Source organism: Cyanistes caeruleus, chromosome 30 (assembly GCF_971803275.1).
Source record: "Cyanistes caeruleus chromosome 30, bCyaCae1.hap1.1, whole genome shotgun sequence".
Lineage (NCBI taxonomy): Eukaryota > Metazoa > Chordata > Aves > Passeriformes > Paridae > Cyanistes > Cyanistes caeruleus.
Window position 1 is genome coordinate 1713624 of NC_141730.1, and position 27540 is coordinate 1741163.

A 27540-nucleotide genomic window follows, 5' to 3' on the forward strand; every position below is an offset into this window, starting at 1 on the left:
GCAGAATATTTATACATTTATTTATAATGAAAGTATGGTTCTAATTATTTACAACACATTGGAAAGCCGAGGTTTGTACAGGTGAGCCATCCCGCCTGTCCCGGCTGCAGCGGCGACACAGCCCCTTCTCAAAACCACAGCTCCTGTCCCAAAAGCTGCCCAGTGCCTTGGAGCAATCCCCGTGTCACTGCTCCGTGCAAAAATTCTGTCTGCACCAGCCCACCCCACTCAGCCCCCAGTGCAGTTCATTGTCCCTAATAATCCAAAAACAACAGTCCAAAAACTCATTCCCAGGTTCTGCACATGAGGCAGGAGCTGCTGGAGCCAACTGCTGCCCTTTGGGAAACCACCGTGGAACCTTCTGGCTCTGGTGGAATCCAGTGAATGAGGGAAGAGATAGGGGTAAGCCTCTGGAAAAGGAATTCCTGCTGGGTGGGAGCAAGTCCTGGAGTGACCAGAAACAACTCAGTACCAGGGCTACAGTCCCAAATCCACCTGGGACAAGGTGGACCTATCCAAAAACCTGAGCATCCCCCCCACCCCAACATCTGGCTAGAATGAGAACTTGTGGGATTGGTAAAATCACATTTCAAAATAAAACCAAGCCGAGTTACAGGAGACGTCAGAAGTAAAAGCTAAGAGTTTTCAAACTGTGATGCTCAAGTTTTTCATGACTCCTGGATGTTCCTTCCCTCTGATGAAAGTCCAAAATTGAGGCTGAGTCACCAGTAGATCACTGGGGCTGACAGCAGGAGCACTTCAAAAATGCAAATGCAGAGTGAAGTCAGTGTCACTGACTCTTCCCTTTAAGTTATCTGGGAAAAACAGGAAAAATGGCCCAAGAGGCTTCCCTGGTTCCTCTTTACAGCACTTCTTCTCCCTTGCACAAGGGACTAGCCCCATCAGGATGCTATTCCAAATATTCCTTTGTAAAATTGACAAATACACTGCCAAAATGAGCATTTTAAAAACAATGGAGCCCTTCCAAGGGGAAAATTGGCTTCTGCAAATGTAAAAACAACGTGTCTTTGCCAAGTTCATTCTGGAATATACATGCATTATTGCTAGAGGGGAAAAACCAGATGAATGAAAACTCTTGTGCAGTTTTTATGGTGCCATCCAGAACGGCATCTGTTGTTTAGCTCGCTGTTGTGAGGATGGGTACTGGTACCCCAAACTCCAGCCCTGTGAAAAAGTACTTGCGTTTTTATGGCCACCGTGTTCCTCCTCTTCATCTGATGAATCTCCAGCATAGGCCACTAATCCAAAGCCCTTTTCTGCAGTTTTCATCTTCTTGGCTTGATGATCTAAGGAGGGGAAAACAAAACAAGCCCCCCCCCAGCCCCCAAGAAGGAAAAAATAAAAACAAAACAAACAAAAAGAGATAAAATGCCCCAAAATGAGTTAATAATAATAAAAAAATAAAGATGTTAATTGTAAATTGTTAGTTGGACACCATTTTGAGGTCACAAGGCCAATGGTCATCCAAGGTCGAAGGCCACAGGAAACAGCACCAGCAACAGCCATGTGATCCATCAGAACCATGTAAGAGAACAGAGAAACAAGAAAGAAACACACAGAAAAGGTAAAGTTAGCAAATGGCTCTCAGCGAGGGCAATTTCACCGTTAAAGAGATCAACACGTCAAGAAAAGTAGAAATTTTGTTCAAAAGGAAGCTAACAGGAGAGCAATGTCTGGGAGCAAGACTGCAGAAGAACTAAGGTTAACCAGGCTGGGTGATGTCCCTGCAGAGCTGAAAGCACTGAGCTGCCTGCAGAGTTAAACAACTGCATGTCTGACCAAGTTCAAACCCTTGCTGAGTGACAGCCCTAGGAAAGATGAAATCCTGACAGCACTTGTGTTGTCTGCAGCCAGAAATGTGTGCAAATCCCTGCCTGAGCAGAATTCCCCCCACGCTCCTCAGTGCCTCTGAGGGAGCTGCTCACAATGCAAAGCCTCACCTGTGCCACAAAACAACCCACCACATTCTGCGCTGCCTGATGGGTTATAACTCCCTGTCTTTAGTCCCTCACTTAATTCAACTCCCCTCATTTCACACAGATATTTATTACAGCTTTGACAAACAACCTGTGTGTATAACCACAGCAAGCATCGGTGATTTTAGAGCAGTGCAATGTCACCTGCTTTGCACCTCAACAAAGAACAGTCAAAAAAAATCACCAGTTTAGACACGTGTTAAAACCAGCACCAGCTCTTTTGGGAAAGGAAACTGGACTTACAAGGGTGTTTGGGAAAGGACACTGGACTTGCAAGGGCATTTGACCTGTTGCACTCACCATGGTTGCCTGGTAAAGACCCCGCACCTTTTCTTTCTTCTGAATCCGATTTCATTCCAGTGACAGGAAAAGCTGGCGGAGGCATCAACTGCCTGTTTAAAGCAATATTTTTTGCTTTTTATACCAAGCTAAGAGTCAAAAGGCAGTAAAAACCAAATTTCTAACTCAGCACTTGGCCTGAGGAGTTGAACTTTAAATCCCCTGACTCACCCAGTGACTGGACTGGAGTGACTGATGGACCCTACCCGGAGCTCTGCAAGACCTGTCCTCTCCCAACATTCTTATTTCCAATGGGCAGGAATGGGATGGATGGATGGATGATGGATGGATGGATGGATGATGGATGGAGGGATGATGGATGGAGGGATGGATGGATGGATGATGGATGGATGGATGATTGATAGATGGATGAATGGATGGATGGATGGATGGGTGGATGGATGGATGGATGATGGATGGATGATGGATGGATGATGGATGGATGATGGATGGATGATGGATGGATGGAGGGAGGGATGGATGGACGGATGATGGATGGATGGATGGATGATTGATGATGGATGGATGGAAGGATGGATGGATGGATGGATAGATGGATGGATGGATGGTGGATGGATGGATGATGGATGGATGATGGATGGATGATGGATGGATGATGGATGGATGGATGGTGGATGGATGGTGGATGGATGGATGATGGATGGACGACGGATGGATGGATGGATGGATTGTGTGGGATGGATGGATGGATGGATGGATGGTGGATGGATGATGGATGGATGGATGGTGGATGGATGATGGATGGATGGATGGATGATGGATGGATGGATGGATGATGGATGGACGACGGATGGATGGATGGATGGATGATGGATTGTGTGGGATGGATGGATGGATGGATGGATGGTGGATGGATGATAGATGGATGGATGGTGGATGGATGATGGATGGATGATGGATGGACGACGGATGGATGGATGGATGGATTGTGTGGGATGGATGGATGGATGGATGGATGGTGGATGGATGATGGATGGATGGATGGTGGATGGATGATGGATGGATGGATGGATGGATGATGGATGGATGGATGGATGATGGATGGACGACGGATGGATGGATGGATGGATGATGGATTGTGTGGGATGGATGGATGGATGGATGGATGGATGGATGGTGGATGGATGATAGATGGATGGATGGTGGATGGATGATGGATGGATGATGGATGGATGGATGATGGATGGATGGATGATGGATGGATGATGGATGGTGGATGGATGGATGGATGATGGATGGACGATGGATGGATGGATGGATGGATGATGGATGGATGGACGGTGGATGGATGATGGATGGTGGATGGATGGATGGATGATGGATGGACGATGGATGGATGGATGGATGATGGATGGATGATGGATGGATGGATGGATGGAGGGATGGATGGATGGACGGATGATGGATGGATGGATGGATGATTGATGATGGATGGATGGTGGATGGATGGATGATGGATGGATGATGGATGGATGGATGATGGATGGATGGTGGATGGACGGTGGATGGACGGTGGATGGATGGATGGATGGATGGACGGACGGATGATGGATGGATTGGATGGATGGAGGGATGGAGGGATGGATTGGATGGATGGAGGGATGGAGGGATGGATGGATGGATGGATGGATGGATGATTAGAGGGGTAAGGAAGTGGCTGGATTGAAGTCCAAGGACTTACAGCCACAGCTCAATGTTCAAGATGAAACCAGTAACAAGAGGCGGCCCTTGAGGGTCTTGCTGGGACCAGTACAGTGGAAAATGTGACAGTGGCAAAACACCAGAGCCACACAAAGACTTAGGGAGGAGTGGAAATGAAGCTATTTTCATTCTGTAGCATCAAAAGGTAACCGTTGCATCCCTTCTCTTTAAAAAAACCCAACCCAAAATACAAAAAAAAACCACACACACACACAAACAATCCCCAAGTCACAGAAGAGAATGTGAAAAACATCTCTGAAATAGGCTTTGCATCAGAACCAGGAGAGCCTGGCCATGATTTCCTCACTCACCTGTCCCTCTCTCTCTCTTTTCCTGAGGAACTTGCTGGCTTCGACGCGGCTCCCTCGATTTCACTCTGACTGGAGAAGCCTGTACCTAAATTAGTCATATGAATGGGTCCATGCTATGAGCAGAAAAACACACGGCATTAGCAAATCTACAACTACAACAAAAGCTACAGCTCCTTAATGATACTGTTAGGAAACCCAACCTTTCAGAGCATATGGCCAACTAGCAGAAAGAACCTCTAATCACCACTGCTATACAAAATATACACTGCTTTCTCCTAAAAACACTGAGGGCAGCGTGATAGGAAACACGCCTGAGCACCACTCTGGGAGACTCCTCACCACCTACTCCACCTTGTCAGTACTTCAGGACAATAAAGAAAGCTGCTCCCTTCATGGATCACCTATTACCTCCTCAGTCAGCTAATTCTGAACACACCTCATGCCACAAGAATCTGCTTGAGATTCTAATATTAGCTCTAACACACAGGCAGTTCCTTATTGCCTCTAGGCAAAGCTTTTATTAAGGGTTCTGCCTGTGGCAGGGGTGTAGCATCAGAGAAACATTTACAGACACTCCCTTTGCTCACATGCAAACTGGGAGAACTCAAAATTATTTTTCTTAAAATCTTCTAACTATCTAAAAAACAAATAAATTAAGCTTTTAAACTAAGCTTCTTGAAATCCTCTCAAGTGCAACCTGCAAGGTAAATGGGAAAAACTGGAAGTTATTGTATTTCCCTCCCTCAAAAAGCCCACCTAAAGATTCCAGTAAAACCCCAAATAATCTCCCTTTAAGCCAAGCAGTCCCACGCTCTTGTCATGTCTGTGACCTGGATGCACCATTTGGGAAGGGCTGAGGGGATGGAAAGCAGCTGGAACGAGTTCAGCCACATCTTTAGAGCAGTGCATCCACTCAGAGACACCAAAGCGTGGGCCCTGTGCTTTGGAACAGCCACTGCCCTGTGCCCAAGGACCTGCACAACTGCTCCAGCAACCTGGGCTAACGACCTCTCACCAACCCCGCTCTGCCTCCGTGAGGGAAGTAAAATTGGTGATTTTATTCCACCTGGTATCCCAGCAGTCCTGACTCTCTCTCATCAGGCAGTTCCTCGGTGAAGCGTCTCTTTTGGCCCTGGGGATGGGGCTGGACCTGTGGCTGGGTACCAGTTGGCATGCTGGTTTTTACTGGGGCAGCAGGAAGGAAAGGAGCGCTCAGCGGACTCTGCCGGGCACAAGTAGGAGAGAGAACACAAGAAAATTTGTTAATATGCATGTAAAGTATTCATTCAATGCAGAGTCATAAAAAGGAGCAGAACACATAAATAGCTTCTCTAGATTGAGAGAACTTAGAGGAGAATTCAAAATTGAAAAGGTAAAACAAGTATTGCATGTAGAGAATGCTCCCACCTCAAACTAATCCCCATCTGTAACTCCAACTCATGCACCTACATAGAGACTTCAAAGAGGGTGATGATGCTCCTCAGAAATGAGCCCCCACCCCCTGAAAATGTCCTTGCTGTTAAGAGGGAATATGAAAAATGCAGTAGGGAAGCTGCCACATGACAGTTTAGCTGCTTAGAAACGATCAGCTAAACAATAACAAAACCCCCAAATACACAACCCCAAAAAAACCCCAACAAACAAAAAAAACACAAACAAACACAGGCAAAAAAATTTCTCCATTTGGAACTACAAGAAGTCTTTTCTTGCTGATTAAACAGAGCCCCTGGGCAGTACCTGGCCAGTGCTGGCAGGAGGCTGGACCTGAGGAATCGGGTACTGCGTGGGCACGGGTGGCACCGCCGTGGGCAGCGCTGGGAGGACTCCAGGAGCCAAGGGCACTGCAGGGGGGACTATCCCTGGCACCCCGTAGGGAGGCTGGACAGGCTGCTGAGGAGGGGGAACCACAGGATAACCAGACTGGTACCCATTGGAAGGGTAATAGGAGGGCTGGGAAGGGACGCTGTTGATTGTGGCAGGCTGGGTGAAGCCTGGGGGGAGAGAGAGAAAGGACATCTTAGTTCTGCCACAGTCACCAAAATATCCAGTTTCAATCCAAATGTAAAAGAAGCTGGACTCTCAAGGCTGAGTTATTGGTGATGCTTACCTGCCAAGGGAACTGCAGTGGTTATCTGGTTCACAAATCGGGAGTACTCGGCGTGAACCTACAAAGAATTTCAAGGATTAGACAATAAAAATGTATTTACAATATAAACCTTTATGGAATTCCCCATAACCATGTGAGGGAATGCTGATTACAGAACACACTGTGCACAAGGACAGCAATAGCCCAGACATAACAATCCACCCACCAAAACTCCAATAAACATCCCCCTGATCCTACTGGCCTCTGTGGTAGATTTGTGTAAATTATGGGGTAATCTTTCATAGGAAAGAAGGTGGCAAATTAATTACTAGAATAGAGCCTCAGAGAACAAAAAAGTTTCCAAATATTTTTCAAAAGAGACTTTGTAGGCCATACTCCATTATCTTATTGTTATATTAACTCAAAGATTGTCCAGGACTTTATTTTTATTCATATAGGGTAAACTGAGAAATTAAAGATTATCTGTGTTCATGTGAGTGATTTTATAGAACTTTTTAGCTACATCAATCACTTTATTTTTCCTAAAGCAGACAGTGCAGCTCTGAACACCATGTAAAGCTACAGCAGGGAAAGCTGGAGCAATGAGCAAAAAGCAGATTTCTTTTATGTCTGCAGTCAGACATTCCCTTGCCCTCACTCCCAGCTCAGCCCAAGGAAGCATTTGTATTTTTTCTCCCTTAAAATTCCAGTACTCTCAGCTCCTTCCTGAGAAATTTTACTCCTTGTACAAGAATTAGACAGCAACCTTTGGAAGGAGAAACCTATTAGCAAGTCAGACACATGGACAGCTTTGTTGAAAGCATTAAGAATTCCTTAGCCAAGCACATCCCAAAGCTACAAAAGGCTCTGAAATCTCATATTTTTAAGAGTTACTCACGGTTTGCAACAGGTTCTCACACAGCTTTTTAGCAGCTGCCAAACCTTCTGGCTTTGGGTGACTGAAAGCATACACAAAAAAAAGAACTTGTAAGAATAAACTTTTCTATTGCATTTGGGAGCTCCTTCACCATATGGTTACACCCTTATCACTTCAGAGACACCTCTATTAAAGTCAAACAGGGTTCAAAAACTTATATCATTTGCATTAAATCACACAAAATTAAGAACTCTTCACAGTGATTAAATACTAAGCAACCTTCCTGACTGGCCACTGGGATATTTTACAGTTTTTTTGGGGTTTTTTTTGTTTTTTGGAACTCCCCCATACCTGATGTAGATGTACATGGGTTCAAAGGCTTCTCTGCCTGATGCTGGTTCTATGCAACCTGAGCCTTTCCCTCGAAGAAAGACTTTGGCACCAGTTTCAATCTGAATGTGCTGCAAGTAGGAGCAACCAGGTCCTTCCACCTTCTCCTTCACGTTAAAGGTGGGAACAGCGTGTTCCAGCCCAACAAATAACTTGTCCTGGACATAATGCATCTGTAAATGAACAGCTAAAGTTTAGTATTTCAGTCTAATAGGATGTTCATTTCACTGAGGGCAGACATCTCACTGCTGTGATAGACAGAAGGGTTCAGTGTCAGATGGAACAGTGAGCCCTGTGCTCTTCTGGAAGTAGGACTGCTCTCTCCATCCCTTTTCTTTTAGGAGGCCACTAGCACCCAAGTCTGACTCTCCAGACTCAGTCTTGCTAGTCCTCCAGATTTCACAACACAAGGGGGCACGCCCCTTGTGGTTTTTTGGGGTGTTTTTCATCTTTTGTGCTGTGGGTTTCTTATTTTTTTAATAAATAGGCACATGGCATGTCTGCTTTGTGAAAGGTAAATCTTGTAAGCAGTGACATGCAATGAAATCCACATCAATGGATCACTCACCCCTGACTGGAATGGAGGTTTTTGGCCAACAGCTGGAGTTATCTGAGTGATAGGGGCTGGCTGGTGATAGACAGTGACTGTGGCTCCGTTGAACGTCGGGCTGGAGCCCGTGGCTGCTTTCACCACTCCATTGGTAATGATCTCTTTGATTCTGTTAACAGCTCCTGGTTGAGAGAACGTGAAATTCATTCTTACTCAGCTGTGTGTTACTCACAGTGTGTTATCAATGAGATAAGAGCTGCCCACTCCTCCCACCTTCCTTTAGTCTATCCAAAGTCTTGTTTCCCTGATGAATGGAGCACATGGCACCTCAGGGATTTCTGAGCAGAGATCTCACTATCAATGTTTGATTGGAGTCTGTTATCACCACCAGCATGTTTATAGCTCAAATCCAACACAATCCCTTTATCACAAAAGGGAGAGAAAAAGCAAAATGCTTTTATACTCACTGTCAACCAACTCCCGTGTCTGACCCTGAACATGAAGATACAAAGGACGATCTCTGAAAAGAAAAGGCAAATATTCAATCAAACCCACAGACAACACAATAATAAAGGATCCAATCTAATTATATTTCACAGAAACTGTTCCATAAAAATCTGAAATTCCCTCCAGATAACAGAATACAAATTCCTTGAGTATCACAGTGCTCAGGCAGAAAAGCTCTGCACTGAAAATATGATTCAGGAGTTGATGATGACACATAAAAGTTACACCACTGAAAACTTTAGTTAGCTGGCCCACATGAATGGTTCACAAACTAAAAGCAGCAAGAAATTTGTATTTAGGAAGTTGCAGTGTTCTGTGGGGAGAAATTAGCACGGTGTGATCTGTCAGGGTGATGGCTGGCGTGGTTGTCATTTCAGCCCAGCAGTATTAGGCAGCCAGGACCATCAAAATGGCAAATTTATTGGTAACACTGCTCATGAAGAACCAACCAAACAAGAACCCCAGCAGTTTGTCACCACAGGAGAAAAGGGGCAGAACCTCCAAAAAAAGAAATACAAACCCAGGTCCCACTTTGGCTTTCTCTTCTGCAGTCATGAACCTCCCTCGAGTCGAGACAGCTGCTCCACTCAGGCGACTGATCTGCAAAAAATGCACAAAGCCCAGTGACAGACCTGCTAATAACAAACAAGGCACACACAGAACACCAGAGTTTAAACTGGGTTGTTGAAAAAAGCCCCAAAAATCATTAATAAAGTGCTAAGAGACTGATGCTGACTCTGAACTCATCATACAACAATTTACTGCACAAACCAATACATGACTAAACAAACACCTTTAGAAAACACAGCAAGTTTTCCAGAAGGAAACAACCCCTGAACAGATTTCACTGCAAGTTCTTTTAACCTTTCAGGTTAACCTTATCTCCTCAGTTAACCTGACAGGTACAGCTGTACAGTGTTATGTAACTCAAAGCTGCTGAGGGCGTGGGACGTACCTCGTCCTGGGTTTGGCCCCTGGTCAGCAGGTTCCTGCACGTGAGGGGGACGTCATTGATCTCCACCTCTGCCACCACAAGGTCATCTTTGCTTTTACTCGTAGCTGGACCTTTTCCCAGAGCCTGCAGCTTCAAAGAGAACCAGTTGCAAAACACCAGTGGGTGGAAAGCAGTGATGCAAGAAAAACAAACTGAGCCCAGAGCTCAAGGGGTGAGCGTTCTTCTTGTTCACTCCTTTCAGCTGTTGAAGGCAAAATCTTTACAGAGATTAGTGCAAAGTACACTGGATCTACTGCTTGCTCTGCCTCCTCACAGCCCTGAGCCCAGATAAACACACCAGCTTTATCTTCAGCACGTATTAACAAAATAATTAATGTTTCTGTTCTGTACGTGGTGCGGAACTGAGCTGCAGAGTTGCTTGAACAGAAACCAAAGCATTTTACACTTGAACTGGCAGCTCTGACAGAACCTGAGGCCAATGAAACGTGTACTTCATGTTTGTAGGTCCTGCTCCTCTCACCAGGCTTTACAGAGACAGAAGTTAGAATTTCTCTTCAAGATCTGAACTCATCCACACTACACTTCCCTCCATCTTTTTTTAAGACAGGGATGGAATATTTTGTATCAGGCTAAGAAATAAAAAGCCACAGTCACAGATTCAGAAGATACAGTGGAAGTGTTGGGAGTTACCACTAAGACCTTCTCAATGCAGAGTTAGTACAACCTTCTAAATATTCTGAAATTAATTTTGGGGACATAAAGGTAAAACTCTATAAAAGACTCTATAAAAAAAGAGAAATCCACTCTCACAAATATCACTTGAAGCACTTGCAGAAGAGCCACAAGGCAGCTACAGAGGGACTCCAGTACAGGGCACTGTTCTGACTTTAAACTGCTCCACTCTTTCCACACTTTAAAAAAAAAGTACATTCATTAACCAGCAGCTCCTTAATTTCCATTCCCTCACAACCTGAAAGGTCATCAGAGTTAATTATTCTAGAAATGCCATCACTGAACATGTTCTATCAAAAGCAACTTATGCATGAAAGAACTATGTGGATATTATAAATACTTGTTACTATATTAAAAAATAAAAAAAAAAATCAGTGCAATAAAAATTGGCACCCCAAATGCACATTAATTACTTGGTAAAAGGTTCCCAGAGCACAACAGCTTGTCACAAAGTGCCACCAGAGCTTGTGACAAAATCAGAGCTGAGACAGCACCAGCATCTGCCAATTTCTGGATGTCTCAAAGTGCCAGTCAGCAAATGGATTTTACTTCCATGGGATATGACTATAGAGGCTCCCTGAAACCTTAAAGCTGGGAATTCCACCCATTCTGGGTGGATTGTTGAGCATTGAGAAGCAAATCCCATCATTTCCATGTGGGATTCCTCACAGCAACATTCCAAGGAACACCTGCTGCTAAACCTCACACAGGAAAAAGGCTGCAGGAGTAGTTTCAGTCCCAGAAGTGACAGGGAAACAATTAAGGAGAATTCATGACAATTTCCCACCCTTTTTTTTATTGGTGAGTAAATCCCGTGGCAAAATGAGCACTCCTTTGGATGCAGCCTCATAAGGCAAACCCCCAGGCTGGCACAGTGTGAAAAAGGAAATACAACACCATAAAATCCACCCTTCTTGTTAATTTTCTTATTTCAACAAGTTTGGATGGCAATTGGGGTCCTCAAAAATGGAAGGGAGAGAGTCCAGAGGAGGCCATGGAGATGCTCCCAGGGCCCCCTTTGTTCTGGAACCAGGCTGGGAGAGCTGGAGGTGTTCACCTGGAGAAGGGAAGGCTCCAGGGAGAGCTCAGAGCCCCTACCAGGGCCTAAAGGATGTTTATAAAAAGGAGGGAGAAGGATTTTTTTACCAGGGCATTTAGTAATGGGACATGGGGCAGTGGTTTTAGAATGAGAGAGGGCAGGATTAGATGGGATACTGGGAAGGAATTCCTCCCTGTCAGGGTGGGGAGGGCTGGCACAGGTGCCCGGAGCAGCTGTGGCTGCCCCTGGATCCCTGGCAGTGCCCAAAGCCAGGTTGGACAGGGTTTGGAGCAGCCTGGGACAGTGGAAGGTGTCCCTGTCATGGCAGAAGTGGGACAAGACGTGCTCTAAGGTCCCTTCCAACCCAAACCACCCTGTGACACCATGAAACTTGAAACAGCTTCTAAACTTGGCTCTAGCACAGGCTAAGGACACGCAGAAGAGCAAGACAAGGCTGTGACTGGACTGGAAAAGCAGCTTTAAGTTACACTTGCTTCAGAATAGAAAACTCAGAGACTATTTAAGAAGAACACACAGCAACCTCCCAGTCCAACTGCCTGAGCTTATCAGGATCAACTGGGCTCAGGGCAGGGCTCAGCAAAGCCTCTACAAGCTGTTTAGGACTTGGACATACAGCTCCTATTGGTAACTTCTTTAGGCGTTAAAATAATTTGTTCCCGTATTTTTAAGCCTTTGTTTCACACAGCAATTTTTCCATCAGCTCTGCTATTGGAAAACACTTCAGGGAAAACACTTTAAGAGTTGGACTCGATCCTCGTGGCTCCCTTACAACTCAGAATGTTCTACGCTTCTGAGAAAAAAGTTTATCACCTCCCTACAGGTGGCTTTGGTAAAGTCTTAGAGCGGACTGACCTCACGGCCATCCGCTGCTTTCTGTTATGCTAAAAAATATTTTAAAAATTATTTCCGACTGCTTTTATTACACTCAATTTCATGGCCTCCCGGCTCGGTGACAAATGAAGGTCCCCAGAACCCAGCCGTGACACCCCCGCGCTCCCCCACCTTGTCCGCCGTGCTGGGCGCCGGCTTCAGCTTCCCTTTGGCCATCAGCATCGCGTTGATCTTCGCCGCCACGGCCGCGGCCGCATCCAGCGCTCCCGAGGGCGCCGCGGAGCTCTCGGACCCGGCCACGGCAGCGCCACCATCGCCGCCCCCGCCGGGGAACGGGCGCCCGGGCAGCGGCGCCGTGCCGGGGAGAAGGAAATTTGGTGCCGGGCCGGGCTGGTCCCATTTGCTGCGACGCCTGGAAAAGACAGAGGGAGCGTGAGGCAGTGCCCCGCAGGGAGCCGGGGCCGCCCGAGCCGCCGCGGCCGCGCCTCACCCGCCCGCGGCCCCCGCGTCCCGCTGCGCTCCGCCGCCCGCCGACATGGCCGCCACGGCTCCCGGCCGTCACTTCCGGGCCCGCGCCCGCCGCGCCAAGGCGCTTCCGGCCGCTGCCATGGCAACGGCGCGGGCGCTTCCGGCCGCTGCTGTGGGGACGGACGTGGCACCGCGGGGTCACGGAGTGATGAGGGGCGGAAAGGACCCCAAAGATCACCCGGTGCAACTCACCTGGGTTATTCCCACGTGTGTTAGCCCAAGTGTTATGGCATTTTTCCAAAATGAAGCCTAAATACGTGACTTTCTTTTGGCCCAGCTGCAGTCTGAATGCGCCATTTTATCCCAGGGCAATATAGAAATTATAGCGTCTAATGTAAAGGCTTTCTTATCATTGCTTGTTAACAACAAATCATCCACACATTGCACAAAACCCGATTCAAGTGGTAATTTCACAGCCCTTAAATCAACCCCCAATATCTGTGAAAGAATTCCAGAATTCCAGAATGGTTTGGATTGGAAGAGATCCTAAACTTCACCCAGCCGTGGGCAGGGACACCTTCCATTGTCCCACATTGCTCCAAGCCCCGTCCAAACTGGTCTTGGACACTTCCAGGGATCCAGGAGCAGCCACAGCTTCTCTGGGCACCCTGTGCCATGGCCTCCCCACCCTCACAGGGAGGAATTTCTGTCCAATATCTAATTTAAACCTACTCTCTGTCAATTTGAACCCATTCCCCCTTGTCCTGTGACTCTTGCAAATAGCCTTGTCCCCATCTTTCATGTAAGTTCCCTTTGGGTACTGGAAGGTCACAATTAGGTCTTCCCAAACCCTTTTCTTCTCCAGAAAATCCCAAACCTGCCCATGGTTGGGTGAACCTTAGGATCCCTTCCAGCCCAAACCATTCTGGGATCTTCAGTTGGATCAAAAGAAAGCTACGTGTTTAAGCTTTATTTTAGGCAAATGGCAATGGACAATAGGTCTGGAAAGAATAGAGGCCATAAATTTGTCCAGACACTACAAAATAAGTTACAAAGTTTTCTTGGAAGTCATGGGATTTTGTTGGCCACGGATTCCTTAAGGCAACTAAGTCTCTAGCTGAGGCACCCAACGAAGAGATTGAATCCATTGGCCAGGCAATTGGTGCCTTTGTGCTGTCCCTGTGCCAGTGAGGGCTGGAATGGACACCAGGCATTGGGACTGTGCGACATTTATCACAGGCAAGTGCTGGATTCTGCACCTGGCACAGGGCAACCCTGGAAGGAGAGGCTGGGAAAGGATCCGGGGGTCCCGGTCGGTGGCTGGTTGGATCACAGCATATCCTGGCAGCCCAAAGTGTCACCTTTGGACACGTGTGAGCTGTGTCCTGAGGGGCATCAAGCTGTGCATTGCTGGCTGGGCGAAGGAGAGGATTGTCCTGCTCTGCTCTGGGCTGGGCTCACCTTGAAGCCTGTGTGCAGTTTTGGTAACGTACAAAAGACATTAAGCCATTACAGAGTATATAAAGGAGGCCACGAGGATGGTGAAGGGTCTGGAGGGGCCATAGGAGGAGCGGCTGAGGTCACTTGGTCTGTCCAGCTGGAGGAGACTGAGAGGACACCCCAGGGATACATGCCTTCCTCACGATGCAGGCAGCTCCCTGTAACCAGGGACAGCACCCAAGGGAATGGCTGGAGCTGTGTCAGGAAGTTCAAGTTGAGTATCAGGAAAAGGTTCTTTCCCTGGAAAGTGGTGGCACTGCTCAGACTCCCCAGGGAATGGTTACGGCTCCAAGACTGCCAGAGCTCCAGGAACCTTTGGACAGCACTCTCAGGGCTGCACAGGGTGGGGCTGTTGGGATGTCCGCGCACGGCCAGGGGTTGGAATGGATGATCCTTGCGGATCCCTCACAGCCCAGAATATTCCACAATTCCCGGTCCCCTCAGAGAAGGGGCAGCAGCTGCGCATGCGCGGCTCGCGCGCCACCTCGGCGCCAAGAGCGCGGCGGCGGCAGAGCACGGGCCCCGCCCCCTGTGTTTGCGCACGGCCCCTCCGCAGAGCCTGCTGAGGGCGAGGGCGGGAAAAGGTGCCGTGAGGGTGAGGCCTGGCGGTTCCTTCATCTACCTCTCACCTCACATTGTCCTGCAGTTTTTCGTCGATTATCTCACTACTCACCCACACCTCACCTCGCCCTCACAGCCGAGGTTTTGTTGGCCGTCGCTGCTGTGCAGTGTTCTGTCTTCGCGCTTGCATCTTCCCCCTGCCTCAGTTTCCTTCGAGGAAGCAGGTGGCGTTTTCTGGGCTGAGGCTGCTGGGAAGCGGCTCCTTCCTCACAGCGGGGCCGAACTCGGCTGCGTGCTGTGATCGGGAGGGTTTATGGAGGATTGCTGAGGGGAGCTCTTCATGATCCGGACCTCCCTTCTAACTTCGGAAAGGTGTTTTCCATGGCCTCAGGCATGGGTGCATTTGATAGTCCTGAACTGGGGTGGAAGGTTTCTGTGGAGTCAGGCTCATGGTGGTCAGGGTTCTGTTTCTTCCATACTCATTTAAATTACAGATGGAAACAACTCAAGTCTGGGGGTGTTTGAAATGTGAGGAGCCTTTTCATAAAGTTCTTTGAAAATCCTGTAGGTTGGATGCCAGTTAGCACTGAAGAAAATTGCTTTTGGAGGTTCATATTTCATATAAGTACAGATATAAATATACTAATTATTGCATCCGCATCCTGTAGCCTCAGGGGGGGCCTGTGCTGCTGTGAAAATCAAGCATCTGATACGGAGGATGATGAACTGTCCTACTCTGTTCCATGAAAATTACATGTTTGAGCTGGCGAATTTTGCAGGAGGTGTTTGTAAATCCAGGGAATGCCCTGGAGAAGCTGGAGAGCTGCAGGCTGGGCTTGCTGCCCTTCTCCTCATCCAGGTGCTAATGCAGGTGTTTCATTCACAGGCACACACAGGAGTCTCTGCAGAATGGCAACTGCTCAGAAGCAAAGGAATTCTGTGGTACAGTTTTGTTTGTGTATTTCAGCAGAGTAATGGGAAAAAATGGGGGGTTTTGGCTGGAATATCACAGGTGCTCTGTGATATTTCTTCCATGAAGATAGGCTAATTCAGTCTTTTAATTATAAAGAATATATAGAAAAACTTAAAGAAAAATAATCTGAATTTTGTTGTCATATGCTTGGTAGAAACCAGCTGTATGCTACAAATAGTGTTACACCAAGTGAAAGGAATGTGTTTAACTTTATAAACCACAAATGTCATACTTTTCAATTAAATTAAAATTAAGACGTTGAACAGGATTGACAACCGTACGGGTCTGTTGCTGTAGGTTTAATTGGTTTCTTTCTGTGATTTTTCAGAGTGCAATTGTATTTCCCAAGAAAATAGCCACAGAGCAGCAATCCCTGATGCTGGTGAAGAGGCTCCTGGCAGTGGCAGTGTCCTGCATCACGTACCTGAGGGGAATCTTTCCTGAAAGTGCCTATGGAACCAGATACATGGATGGTAACAGGCTGTTTCCGTGATAGATTGCAAAAAGCTGTTGTCATGGAGTTGTTTTTAAAGCCACTTGGTCTTTTTAATGAATGGACACCATTTCAGTGTTCTAATGGAAATTTCACTAATGAATTAATTAAATTTTGTTATTACTGCTGCTAACTCAGCATTAAAACCATGTTCACACTTGTCAGTAATGTTAATTTTAGTCTCTTCTTAATATGCTCTTTGAGGAAACAAACTTTTCCTTGCACTTTGTCCTGGGTAAATGTATATAAATGTGTTTTTTTTGTTTTTTTGACAAACTTTTCCTTGCACTTTGTCCTGGGTAAATGTATATAAATGTGTTTTTTGGTTTTTTTGAGATGTCTGTGTCAAAATTCTGCGGGAAGACAAAAACTGTCCTGGCTCTACCCAGCTGGTGAAATGGTAGGTTGATTCCAGCACACAGGTAACACTTCTTCTGCATGTAAGTGCTCAGAGGTTCCTTCCTGTTTGTTTGCAGATACGAGGCAAAAAGTTCTCTTGCTGTGAGCAAGCAGCCCACGTTTGTGTCATAGATGTAACAATCGTATTTCCAGAAAGGTTTTCAGCTCAGGGCTTAGGAGAGCACAAATCTCTGTTTGCAGGGTGACTATACTTTATATTTGCTATGTAAATGCTAAATATCTAATGCTATGTGTTTGTAAACTTCATTCCTCTAGGTGCTCATGAGTACTCAAGGGTGCACAGAAATGCAAAAGTAACCAGTAGTTCCTCCCTAGTTGATCAGGAGATTCGGTGTCACCATTTTGCATCTCAGATTTGAAGGTCTTGCTCACAGATATTGTGTAAGAGAGTGGGACTGTCAGGCTTGCTCAAAAGCAGAGCTGTGCCTGCCAGTGACAGTCTGCCTGCTTGAGCACTGCCACAGCTGGGTGTGACTGTGTCACCTGGGGCTGAGCTGCTTATTCTGCTTTTCTTTCTGCTCACAATAGCTGCAAGGTCTGTTCTGGGTGCTCTCCTTGCTTTTTAGAAACCTCTCTAAGGCCTTAGTTATGTATTTCTGTAGTACCATGCCCAATTTTTGTTTGTTGACTGTAATTGAAAGTCAGAAAAAAAAAACAGGGAAAGTTTTGATTCCCTGTTTGGGTGTTACATAAAAAGGAAATGTCAATGTCTGAATGAAGGTAATAACTCCTTTGTGCTTCAGCAGTGTTGCTGTTCAGCTGAATTACTGATTTATGATGAAATCATGGAATGGATTGTGTTGGAAGAGACCTTGAAGCTCACCTTGGTCCAACTCTCTGCCATGGACAGGGACACCTGCAACAACACCAAGTTTCTCCCCTAATTAATGAACACTTGTGTTGGAAGATGCCTGAAGTATTGCAATATGTTTTTACTGATAGATGATTTATCTACAGATTGTATTTTTAATTATTCTTTCAAGAGCTTGGGGTGATTTGGTGTTACAAAGTCATTACTGCTATTAGCAGTATCACTGCTAATGAGATGGAATGATGGAGTAAGTGTTATTTATTGCTATAATACAGTAAGAGTGAACACAAGAGTTTCATTTTTTGGTGCTACTTGATTTAGTGAGAAACAAGTGAAAAGTAGTAGCAGATGGCCAATATTACTTGGTTTTTGCAGGATGCTAGGATGCTATGATGCCTTGCAGAAGAAATATGTAAGTCTTCCAGTCTCATTTCAGTTGTATTGAAATGTTTATTCAAAGTCCATTATCTGCCAGTGTAGTTGTAGGACTGCTCAAGGAGTAGCTGAGCTCAGTCAGCTGCAGTGTGGGATGCACAGGCATTTCTGCATAAAATCCTTGTAAACAGCAGCACAGAAAGCTGGGGATCTGTGGGTGTTTTCTTCTGCAGCTGAGTCCTCTCCTCCGCAGAAGAGGAGTGAAAAGGACGAGGCTTTTCTTCCAACAGGCCTGTGCTGCCTGTGTTGGATTCCAGAGTTAGAGAGACAAAGCAGTTTGGGAAGCAGAAATGGGCAATGGAATATATTTAATGTTATTTTTTTTCTCTCTTTATGTTCCTGACAGCTGAGACATATTGTCCTAGCAGTGAGTATCTCTGAAAGGCAGGGACACATTTTTAGGGGATGACCTTTGAGGAATGTGCAGGTCTGATTCCGATTCCTCTCTTTTCGTTAAAAATACAGGTCTGTACCCAGCTGGACGATCCTCAGGTAAATCTGCTGCAATATCTCACAGGATGACTGATGATAGTATGGGTATAGCGAAATGTGTGTACAAACAGGAATATTTAATGTGCACGTTTATAAAAAGAGGACATGTTGAAATACCAGGTGTAAAAATGACCAGAGTCAGTGGGAATTAGCACGTGTGGAATTGCATTTGAGTATCCAGTGTCAGGTTATTCTCAGGCTGGTGCAAGAAACCAAAATGTCATTGCAGAATGAGATCTCATCCCAAGTCTGCCTAACAACTTCATGGGACTTCTTTGGGAAACACAGAACCCACTGGATTTCACCACATCTGTTCCCTGTGTGAAACATTTTCATAGTGATTGAAACTGGAATATTTTGTGCTAAAAACTTCAGCTGGTATTGCAAAACATTTTATCATGGTGATTCCTGGAACAGAATCATCATTTTTATTAGCTGGCAGTTTTATGCATTATTATTGTTAATTGTTAGAGGATTAGGAATTTGTATTCAGCACGTGTAAGTGGATGGGAGTTGGGCTGTAGGTACTTTATTTAAAGGTTAACAGATTACTGAGAGAGCTGCAGCAGGAGTGTTTAAGATTAGTTTAATAATTACTGGCTTTGTTTGCAGACAGTCACAGAGTGTTACCACTTCAAGTTCACGTACACCCACAAAGGGCCGCTCCTGGATTTTGGCAGGTACAGCCCCTGGGACTGCTCCATGTCCCTTGGACACGCCTGAATGTCAGAACTCTGCATTTGATCTGTTTGGGGTTTGCTTTTTAAGTTCTGCATCTTGAGAGTAATTTTATCAACATACACTACTAGCTTAGACTTGTTAAAATACAGTTAATAATTTTGTCTGATTATGTTCATAATTTTAATATCCAGTCAGAAGATGATGCTCAATGTCAGTCTGATGCTCTGTGACCAGCATCTTTGAGGTATTCCATGTGTGGGGGCTGAAGCTTCACACCAGATTTATTTATCTGAAGATACTGAATGTTACATGGATTTCCTCATTTAGCAGAAATGATAGAAAATACACAAAAATCCCAATAGAAATGTAAGCTGCACTTAGGAAAGCTAAATTTTGATACATAGCTCAGTGGTGCTGGAATTCCCATTGCTGAGATAAGCCCAGTTTGAGGACACTGGGCATCCCCAGCCATGGGGAGGGGATCCCTGGGTTGAAACTGGCAGGGCGCAGGTTTGGACTGGATGTACAGAGGCAATTCCTCCCTGTGTGCCTGGGGAGGGCTGGCACAGCTGCCCAGAGCAGCTCTGGATCCCTGGCAGTGCCCAAGGCCAGGTTGGACGGGGCTTGGAGCAGCCTGGGACAGTGGGAGGTGTCCCTGCTGTGGCAGGGGTGGGGCTGGATGAGCTTTAAGGTCCCTTCCCACCCAAACAATTGAATTTGTTGTTCAGTTTTTACATCTTTTGGGCCAAACCATAGCTTCACTTCCCCTGTGTGAGTCTGGCAAAGTCAAGGAGACATTCAGGGTTAGGTTCAGGTCCTTTTAATGAAGTCAGGGAGAAGCAGTTGATGGGGACCCCACCAGTTCACACCCACTCGACCCCCATAACTTTGTCTAAAATGAGGGTCCTGCTCAGCTCTCCATGTGCTGAGATCAGGTCACCTCTGGCAGCAGCTGTGGGCAGTGGCACCCTGTGCTCCTGCTGGAGCTTTGGGGACACAGCCCCACCTCTCCTCCAGACCCCCTTCCGCCACAGGGATTTACTGCTCAGTCACAGCTACAGGGAAATGGCTTACTTAAGGCAATTAATTGAAATACAGTTAATTGATACCTGACAAACTCCTCCCAGCTTCCCTCCTGCATAAAATGCTCTTTAAATTAAACCAGGAAAGATTGCAGTGCTGAAGGCGCTTGGGCTGGGTTTAGTTCCTTACCTGTTAAAGGGGCTGTAACAAACACTGGGATGTGAACTCTTGGCCACACCAGGTTGCCTTAGTGAAACAGCATAAATTCATGTAAAGATTAATTTGAAAATAGGTGTGAAGCCACTTCTCTGACCTCAGCACAGCAGGAAATAACCAGCTGGAGAGGGGTGAGGGGTTTGAACCCATCACAGTTCAGGGAATGCTTCCAGAAGACAGGGACACACAAGGAAACAACTCCTGGTACCTGCCCTGCTGTGCAGGTGCTCGGGTGCCTCAGCTGGGAGCTGTGAGGAGCTGGGGAACAGAGGGAGAGGTTATAGCATCAAGGTGGGATTTGGGTCAACTTCTGGTGCAGTGGGAGCATGGAAGTGTTGGAGTTGGGTGTCAAGAGTCCCTTGGGCACTGAGTTTATCATCGTTACCTCATGTCCAGGTGAACAGAGTGACTTTAACTGAGGGAAGTAGGTAGGACTTCATGGGACTGGGGCTTTCATGAGTACCTCTGTCAGGTTGGGTATTCAAGCACTGTGTGATGTAGGGTAGAGCAGTTGGTGCCAGGTGATGATCCCTAAACTCTCCTGATGTCTGTGGCTTAGGGTTTGATCTCCCAAGGGATGGAGAACATGCAGGACTCAGGCAGGGTTAGGAATTGCAATGTGTGTGGTCTCAGACCTTGGACAATAATAGGATGTTGCTCATTTCCATAGTCTGTTAAACAGTCATCTCTTAATGCTAGAAAGTGCTTACTCTGTATCAAAAATAATCTGTTTTTAGCAAGGACAAGAAGGCAGACTCCACCATCACCTGTGCAGACACCAAGAAGGCCAGCATCCTCCTCCTCCGCAAGATCTACATCCTGATGCAGAACCTGAGCCCTCTGCCCAACGATGTCTGCCTCACCATGAAACTCCTGTACTATGATGAGGGTAATGTCACCCTGCTTTACCAGCTGTGTTCAGACTCTGGAAAGCAATCCAGAGGAAGATTTCAGTGTATAATCTTTGTGGCTGCTGGGACTTGTTAAATGAGGTTGTTCCACGTGTGGCTGTTTCTCACAAGTTTTGAATCCCAAGGGGAAGTGACGTGATCTCACTGCAGGAACACAATCCTGGCACTGACTTCCTTGGATTTGGCTGTGTTTTAAAACACTTGGAGTTTCCCAGAGTATGTTAGGCTATAGCATAGTTTGCCAGCCTGGTTCTAGTTTGGTGGCTGTCCAAACGCCTGGCTCTGCTTTTGGAGTACGTTACTGCCTTACAATGACAAATGGGAGCTTCTGTTTTCTCTCTCTGTATCTATAATCTCTTCCAAAGAGCTTTAACAAAGAGGAAAAGAACTTGATTTACTCCAAATTGAATATTGATTACTCTCCTCCCCACACAGGTTTTTTGCAGAACTCTCTGTATTTAAAGGGGAAAAGAGTTAAAATTAGTTTTGCTAGAGCCAGTTTCATTCTAAGATGTTTAATGAATTTTCTCTGCAGTTACACCCCCTGATTACCAACCTCCAGGGTTCAAGGAGGCCAGGGATGAGGGGCTGATGTTTAATATGGAGCCCATTTACCTGAATGTGGGGGAAGTGCCAACGCCTTTTCACATGCTGAAATTGAAAATTACAACTGAGAAACAGCGCATGGAGAATGTTGATAAGAACACCCTAAAGCAGGGAGAGACTGCTGAGCTTCTCCAGGTGTGTGGAGTGAGCAGAGATGATCCAGAAGAAGAGAGCCAGGACATGAAAGTAAGAGCAAAGACTTTGTGTAGCTTTATGAATATTTTTTTGTGGTATATCATCTGGAAAAAGGCCATTACTGTTTCACTGTGTGTAAGCTGTAACCCCCTCTATTTTCAGACATGGTTAAGCAGGACAATATGTCTTCAATCCATTTCTTCCTTAATTTTACTGCTCTTGTTTGCAGCCTGTCACTGTTCAAGCAGTGCCTGTGCATGAGGAGCAGCAGGGTGAGCAGCAGAGGGACAGCTGGTGCCATGGGGACACTGCCATGTGTCCCAGCACAGGGCACAGATGAAACCTCTCATGTCACAATCACTTATTTCAGTTTATTCCACCACAAATCCATCTAATAAGTGTGTCCTTAATCATCTGAGTAGAAACCTCCTGCCTTGTGTGTCTGCAGTAAGTGACAGACCTGTTTCTTAATCTAGGAGAATCCTGTCTTGGATAATGAAGATAAGAATCATGTAAATACTTCAGAAGCTCAAGGTAATATTTCTATAAAATTTTCAAGTCTCTGAGTTGTGCCTCTTTCTTGATGTTACTTAAACAAAACTCTCAATATATATATTTCAATATATATATATTTCTATATTCAAATTTTCATTATATTCTTCACATATATGACTGTGCCTTTATTTTCTATCAGGGCTTCATTCTGTGAAGCACTTGGTTAACAAATGTTAACATGTTAGAACATGATTAACATATTTTCATTTTACTGTTCAAAATTCAGATTTTCTGTTCCATTTTATCAGATAAGGTAAATTGAATGGGGTTTATATTTAGAAATAAATTTTATTTGCTTTTTCTACTATTTTTGTTGCTAATAATTACTGATTTATTTAGGTTTTGATGATACTTAGCACATTAAGCTTGCAGAGGTCTTGTACTGTTGAGTTCATTATTGCAGACCTGGGAAGCAGAATTCTTAGTGCAAAAACCAGTGGTCTGGGTCTGTTTGTTTTTTGTTGTTTTTTTTTTTTTAATTTCAACTTTCTGTGCTTCAATTCAGCAGAAATCCCACTTTCAGCCACCTTTTCCCCTGCAGGAGCCCAGAATCCCACTGTGCACCCCACACCTTCAGCCTGGGGCTGTGGAGGAGTTGAGAGCTTCAGGGCTCTTGTGGGGTTGAGGAGCTTTTGTGTTCTGGCAACCCCCGAGGAACACCTCCAAAAGGAGCTGCTCATGCCTCTGGTTTGCTGCTCCTGCTGCAGTAACTTCACCAGACTGGGTTTTGTTTTATGAATTTGTTTTATGTTTGTCCATGCTGCTCCCTGTTTGAGTGCCTTTTCCAGCTGGTTGTGCTCTGGGGACCTGCTGCCCTTTCCCTGTCTACTGGAGCACTTTGATAATTGCAAGTGAACTTTTTTTGTCATCACAGAATAGAATCCCAGGATGGTTTGGCTTGGGAAGCACCTTAAAGCTGTGCCTTAAAGCAGTGCCATCCCCTGCCATGGGCAGGGACACCTCCCACTATCCCAGGCTGCTCCGGCCTGGCTTTGGGCACTGCCAGGGATCCAGGGGCAGCCCCAGCTTCTCTGGGCACTCCCCACCTTCCCAGTGAACAATTCTTTCCCAGTATCCCATCTAACCCTGCTCTCTGTCAGGGTAAAGCCATTCCTCCTCATCCTGTCCCTCCAGGCCCTTCTCCAAAGTCCCTCTCCAGCTCTCCTGGAGCCCCTTTAGGTACTGGAAGGGGCTCAGAGGTCTCCTTGGAACCTTCTCTTCTGCAGGCTGAACAATCCCAACTCTCTCAACCTTTCCTTGTAGGAGAACTTTAATAGGTACAAGTTCTAGCAAAGTATTTTTGTTAGTATGAATCACACAAAAATGAGTTTCCTCAAGTGTTTTTCCTAACAACGTAAATAAAATCCATCAGTAAATAACTGTCCTGGCTCCTCCAGCCCTGGAACGTGCCCTGGAAGCTCCCCACTGCTGGCTTTTAATCAGAGCTCCAAGATGTGGACCCAGACTGTCTCCAACTGAAAACATGAGACACCAAATTGTCCTCAGGGATCTCAGGAGCTTCCTTTTCAGATTTTTAGATAAACCAGGAGGAAAAGCAGAGGATGGTTTGTGTTCACATTTCCCAACTTAGCCCAGGGGCCTGAAGATTGAACTTTGCTGCCAAACAAACTGCAGAAGGGATTGCTGCTTGTTGATCTGTTCCTCTTGGAGGGGCTGTATAGAAGCATCCAGACAATCTGGAACCCATTTGCTGTACAGAAAGTATTTCAAATGTTTGGTTTGGGGTTTTTTGAGAAGTAAAATGTGCAGCTTTGCCAAACCAGCTGCCATTTTCGTGCTGTTCAAAAATAATGGTGGAAATGTGTTGGAAACAGCACATGTAGATCAGAAATGTTTGTTTTGACAATGCTAGTAGGATGCAGAACTGGAATAACCACATGAAGGTGTGTCTGATTCTTCAAAAAAGTCATAAAAGTTCCAAGACCATGCAAAACTCCAGCAAATTTCGTGCCCTAGGGAGCTGGCAGACATTTTATTTACAGGAACCATGAGACACAGGGAAACGTATTTGTCACCCTGAAATTCTTCTGTTGTTTCCACAGCTGATGCATGGTCACCCATTCACCATTCCATGTTTTTATCTGTATCCTAGAAAAACAGCATGAATTAGGAACAGCAGCTAAGCTGCCTGGAACTGCCTGTTCCCCCCTGGGGCCTGTTCCTGCAGCTGCAGGCAGTGATGGGACTCTGCAGCTGGGATTGCTGGTTGGGTGTGGCTGGGGCTGGACCAGAGCAGCCTTTTCCCTGTCCTGCAGCACAAAACAGGCTCCTGAGGCTTGAATCAAATCCCTTCAGCAGGACAGTGTGTGAAGGAGCTGGGGATCAAACCCACCTTTCCAGAGATTCTGTGTGTAAACCTGGGCTACTGCAGTGAGCTGGAGTTTGGGAGAGGAAGTGACTGAGTTGAAGAGTGAGTTCAAAGCTTGGAGTAAAGGATGTGCTGGACACAGAGAACTGGAGCCCTCTGGAAGCAGCTGTTCCCAGCAGTTATAAAGTGTTCCCTGGGGCACAGGTGCTGTTTGCTCTAGGTTGTTGGTGTGCTGTTAACAGCTTAATTTAACTCTCCAACTCTTCCCTTCTTTCAGAAAAGAATTCAACTCATGAAGAGGAAGCTGGAGGGATCCAGACTCCCCCCCATGTTTCTAATTCTCAGGTATGAAAACTCTGTCATCTTCAGCTTTTACTGGAGCTTCTGTGAAGCTCCTTCTCTCCTTTGAACGATTCATGGGTAATCTACTGAAGCCTTATTTCCCACAGTCACTATTTCCAGCAGCAAAATGCCTTCACATTTTCCTTCCTGGGGTTTTCCAGAACTATTCTAAAGCATTGACAAAAGGCTGTTCCTCTGTAGTACAGCTCTCAAAACAAACAGATGCTGTGACTGTTACTGAGTGAAAAGGGAAATGTAATTTCCATGTTAATAAACTGCCTAAAAGGAATTCCACTGCTAATTCTGACAAACCAAATCTTGTTTATAAGTTGATTAAAACTTAAAAATTCAGGTTTATAACTCAGGTTATATTCCCTGCATGTAGAAATTGGTGGCATTTATACATGGAGGACTTCTTCACACAGGTCCTCAGGATTTCTTAAAACAGGATAACTGTAGGTAAGTGAGTGATTTACTGTATAAAACCATCACATGCTTCTCTCTGCCAGGGCCCTCCAGCACACCCAGCTGTAAAAGCTGTGATTTCCATGGGTAATCACTGTTTAAATACTCCCATATTTCAATTTTGGCTCAGGCACTGCACAGAACAGTGAATGCCCCAGCACTGAGCCCTGCTGTGGTCTTCAGTGTGTATTTTTTGCAGCAATCACAAGGCAAAATCTGTTTTCTTATTTCAGGTTGATCATTTGACCCATAAAACGTCTGAGCTGATTGTGTCAGAGAGCAGGACAAGAAGTGGAAAGATATTCCAAAGCTGCATTGTTAGTATCAGTTTTAATTTAGTTTTCATCATTTATGTTCCAAACAGTGAATTAAACTTGGAGCTTGAATGCATTTGCTATTGACAGAATGAAATTCTCATTGTTTCCAAAATTCCCATTCAATTCAACACTGTCCAAAAGAATTCTGTCCAGAGAGGTAGAAGCTGATTTAATGCAGGTAACACAGGTTGAGAAAGATTCCTTTGTTTTAGTTGATATCCTGCTGGGAATGCATTTAGCCAAATTTCCTGCTGGTTTGATCCATCAGCTTGGGGAGTTTGTGCCAGCAGAGATCCCCAGCACAGTTCACTGAGTGTTTCCTTGGGAAACACTGGGCTAAAGTGATAACCTTCATTCCAAGAAAAATCCTTTTTATTTGCTTAATCAGGTCAATCTGGCTGCTTGTGGGGACCCAAATCCTTCCCATCTGGCACAGCTGGAGCAGAGGTTGTGTCCAGGCTGGAATTTGACCCAAAGTGCCCCATGTCTGTGCTGCTCCTCCACTGAGTGAGTTTGGCAGCTCTGGGAGGCTTTGGGGGCCTTCACCAGGTATTTGGAATACTGGGAATGCTGAGTGAGGGGCAGATCCTTCTCCAAAACCTGTGGGGTGAATTTTTCTCTCTTCTTTTACACAACAAATTGTTCCCTGTGAGGTGGGGAGAGGCTGGGATGGAATTCCCAGAGCAGCTGGGGCTGGAAATGTCCCAGGCCAGCTTGGACAGGGCTTGGAGCAGCCTGGGACAGTGAAAAGTGGCAAGAGTGGCACTGGATGAGCTCTAAGGTCCCTCCCTGTTTTTAACCAGTCTTACTCAGTGATGTGACCAAAAACAAGAGAAGGTTGTTCCATTTGCTCGCTATCCCTGAGTATTTTTCAAAGAGGTTTTGCTGAACTTAATAATAAATTTATTAAACAAAACACAATTGCTTTAAAATAACCAAAATGACAGTGGAACTAAAGGTTCATTGTCATCTTTTCCTGGGAGAGCCAGAAGCAGCAGGACAGCTCTCAGGAGGGTGTTGGGTGCTGAGCAGCCTCTGCAGGGTGCTGCTCCCTCTCCCAGGGCTGCTCCTGGAATGGGGCTGTGCAGGAGAGCCAGCAGCATTGCCTTGGAATGGAATGGTTTGGATGAAGGGACCTTCAAGCCCACCTAGTGCACCCCTGCCGTGAGCAGGATCACCTTCCCCTACCCCAGGCTGCTCCAAACCCTGTCCAGCCTGGCCTGGGACACTTCCAGGGATGGGGAATCCATGGAATAACCTGTGCCAGGGTCTCCCCACCCTCACAGGGAACAATTTCTCCCAAATCTCCAACCTCAATTTCCCCTTTTTCAGTCTGAACCATGACTCTGTCCCGTGCTGCAGGTCCTGATGGACACAGCTCCTTACTGCAGCTGTGGCAGCAGGAACACATCCCAGCAGGAATTCATCCCACCCTTCCTGCAGTTGGTCC

The 27540-nt window shown here is 45.9% G+C and overlaps 2 protein-coding genes and 1 non-coding gene across 21 annotated transcripts in view; 1 reads left to right on the forward strand and 2 right to left on the reverse strand.

The window, feature by feature from the left end:
* Positions 1–14832, reverse strand: KHDC4 (KH domain containing 4, pre-mRNA splicing factor). 7 transcript variants are annotated; one of them, XR_015279888.1, is made up of 14 exons: positions 12848–12929; positions 12529–12769; positions 9735–9863; positions 9300–9379; positions 8740–8792; positions 8291–8454; positions 7684–7895; positions 7354–7414; positions 6477–6534; positions 6107–6360; positions 5436–5591; positions 4370–4454; positions 2298–2389; positions 1–1307 (listed from the first exon to the last, which is right to left on the reverse strand). XR_015279888.1 is itself a non-coding variant. In XM_086866288.1 (14 exons), the coding sequence occupies exons 2-14, from the start codon at positions 12577–12579 to the stop codon at positions 1108–1110; spliced, it is 1617 nt and encodes a 538-aa protein (XP_086722414.1). In that variant the 5' UTR covers positions 12580–12769; positions 14460–14832; the 3' UTR covers positions 1–1107. The 7 variants fall into 7 exon arrangements, 5 of the variants coding, with proteins under 5 accessions (XP_086722414.1, XP_086722413.1, XP_086722412.1 ...); XR_015279889.1 differs by having other exon boundaries at positions 9735–9857; positions 12848–12923; XM_086866288.1 differs by lacking the exon at positions 12848–12929 and adding an exon at positions 14460–14832 and having other exon boundaries at positions 4370–4482; positions 9735–9857.
* LOC111942440 (small Cajal body-specific RNA 4) lies at positions 7991–8119 on the reverse strand. Its single transcript, XR_002870548.2, has one exon.
* Positions 12946–27540, forward strand: part of HORMAD1 (HORMA domain containing 1) — a 15622-nt gene continuing 1027 nt past the window's right edge. The window contains exons 1-14 of one of the 13 annotated variants that reach the window (XR_015279893.1): positions 12946–14064; positions 15773–15828; positions 16188–16332; positions 16689–16752; positions 17959–17995; positions 18365–18385; positions 18484–18510; positions 19123–19190; positions 21168–21319; positions 21877–22133; positions 22559–22616; positions 25244–25311; positions 25694–25767; positions 26007–26090. Coding sequence is in view for 9 of the 13 variants with exons in the window: in XM_086866309.1 (XP_086722435.1) it covers positions 14025–14064; positions 15773–15828; positions 16188–16332; positions 16689–16752; positions 17959–17995; positions 18365–18385; positions 18484–18510; positions 19123–19190; positions 21168–21319; positions 21877–22133; positions 22559–22616; positions 25244–25311; positions 26007–26090 (1077 nt within the window). In the remaining 4 variants the exon portion in view is untranslated. Of the gene's footprint in view, positions 14065–14779; positions 15259–15772; positions 15829–16187; positions 16333–16688; positions 16753–17958; positions 17996–18364; positions 18386–18483; positions 18511–19122; positions 19191–21167; positions 21320–21876; positions 22134–22558; positions 22617–25243; positions 25312–25693; positions 25768–26006; positions 26091–27540 lie in introns of those variants that run through there. The other 12 variants (XR_015279892.1, XR_015279894.1, XR_015279895.1 and 9 more) reach the window with 12 other exon arrangements.

Coding starts and splice junctions, on each gene's coding strand:
- KHDC4 (XM_086866285.1), bottom strand. CDS start 12,894: ATGTCGGCGGGCGGCGGAGCGCAGCGGGACGCGGGGGCCGCGGGCGG. Junction 9,864..12,528: donor CGCCCAGCACGGCGGACAAG/GTGGGGGAGCGC, acceptor TTCTCTTTGAAG/CTGCAGGCTCTGGGAAAAGG. Junction 6,535..7,353: donor GTGAGAACCTGTTGCAAACC/GTGAGTAACTCT, acceptor AATTCTTTGTAG/GTTCACGCCGAGTACTCCCG.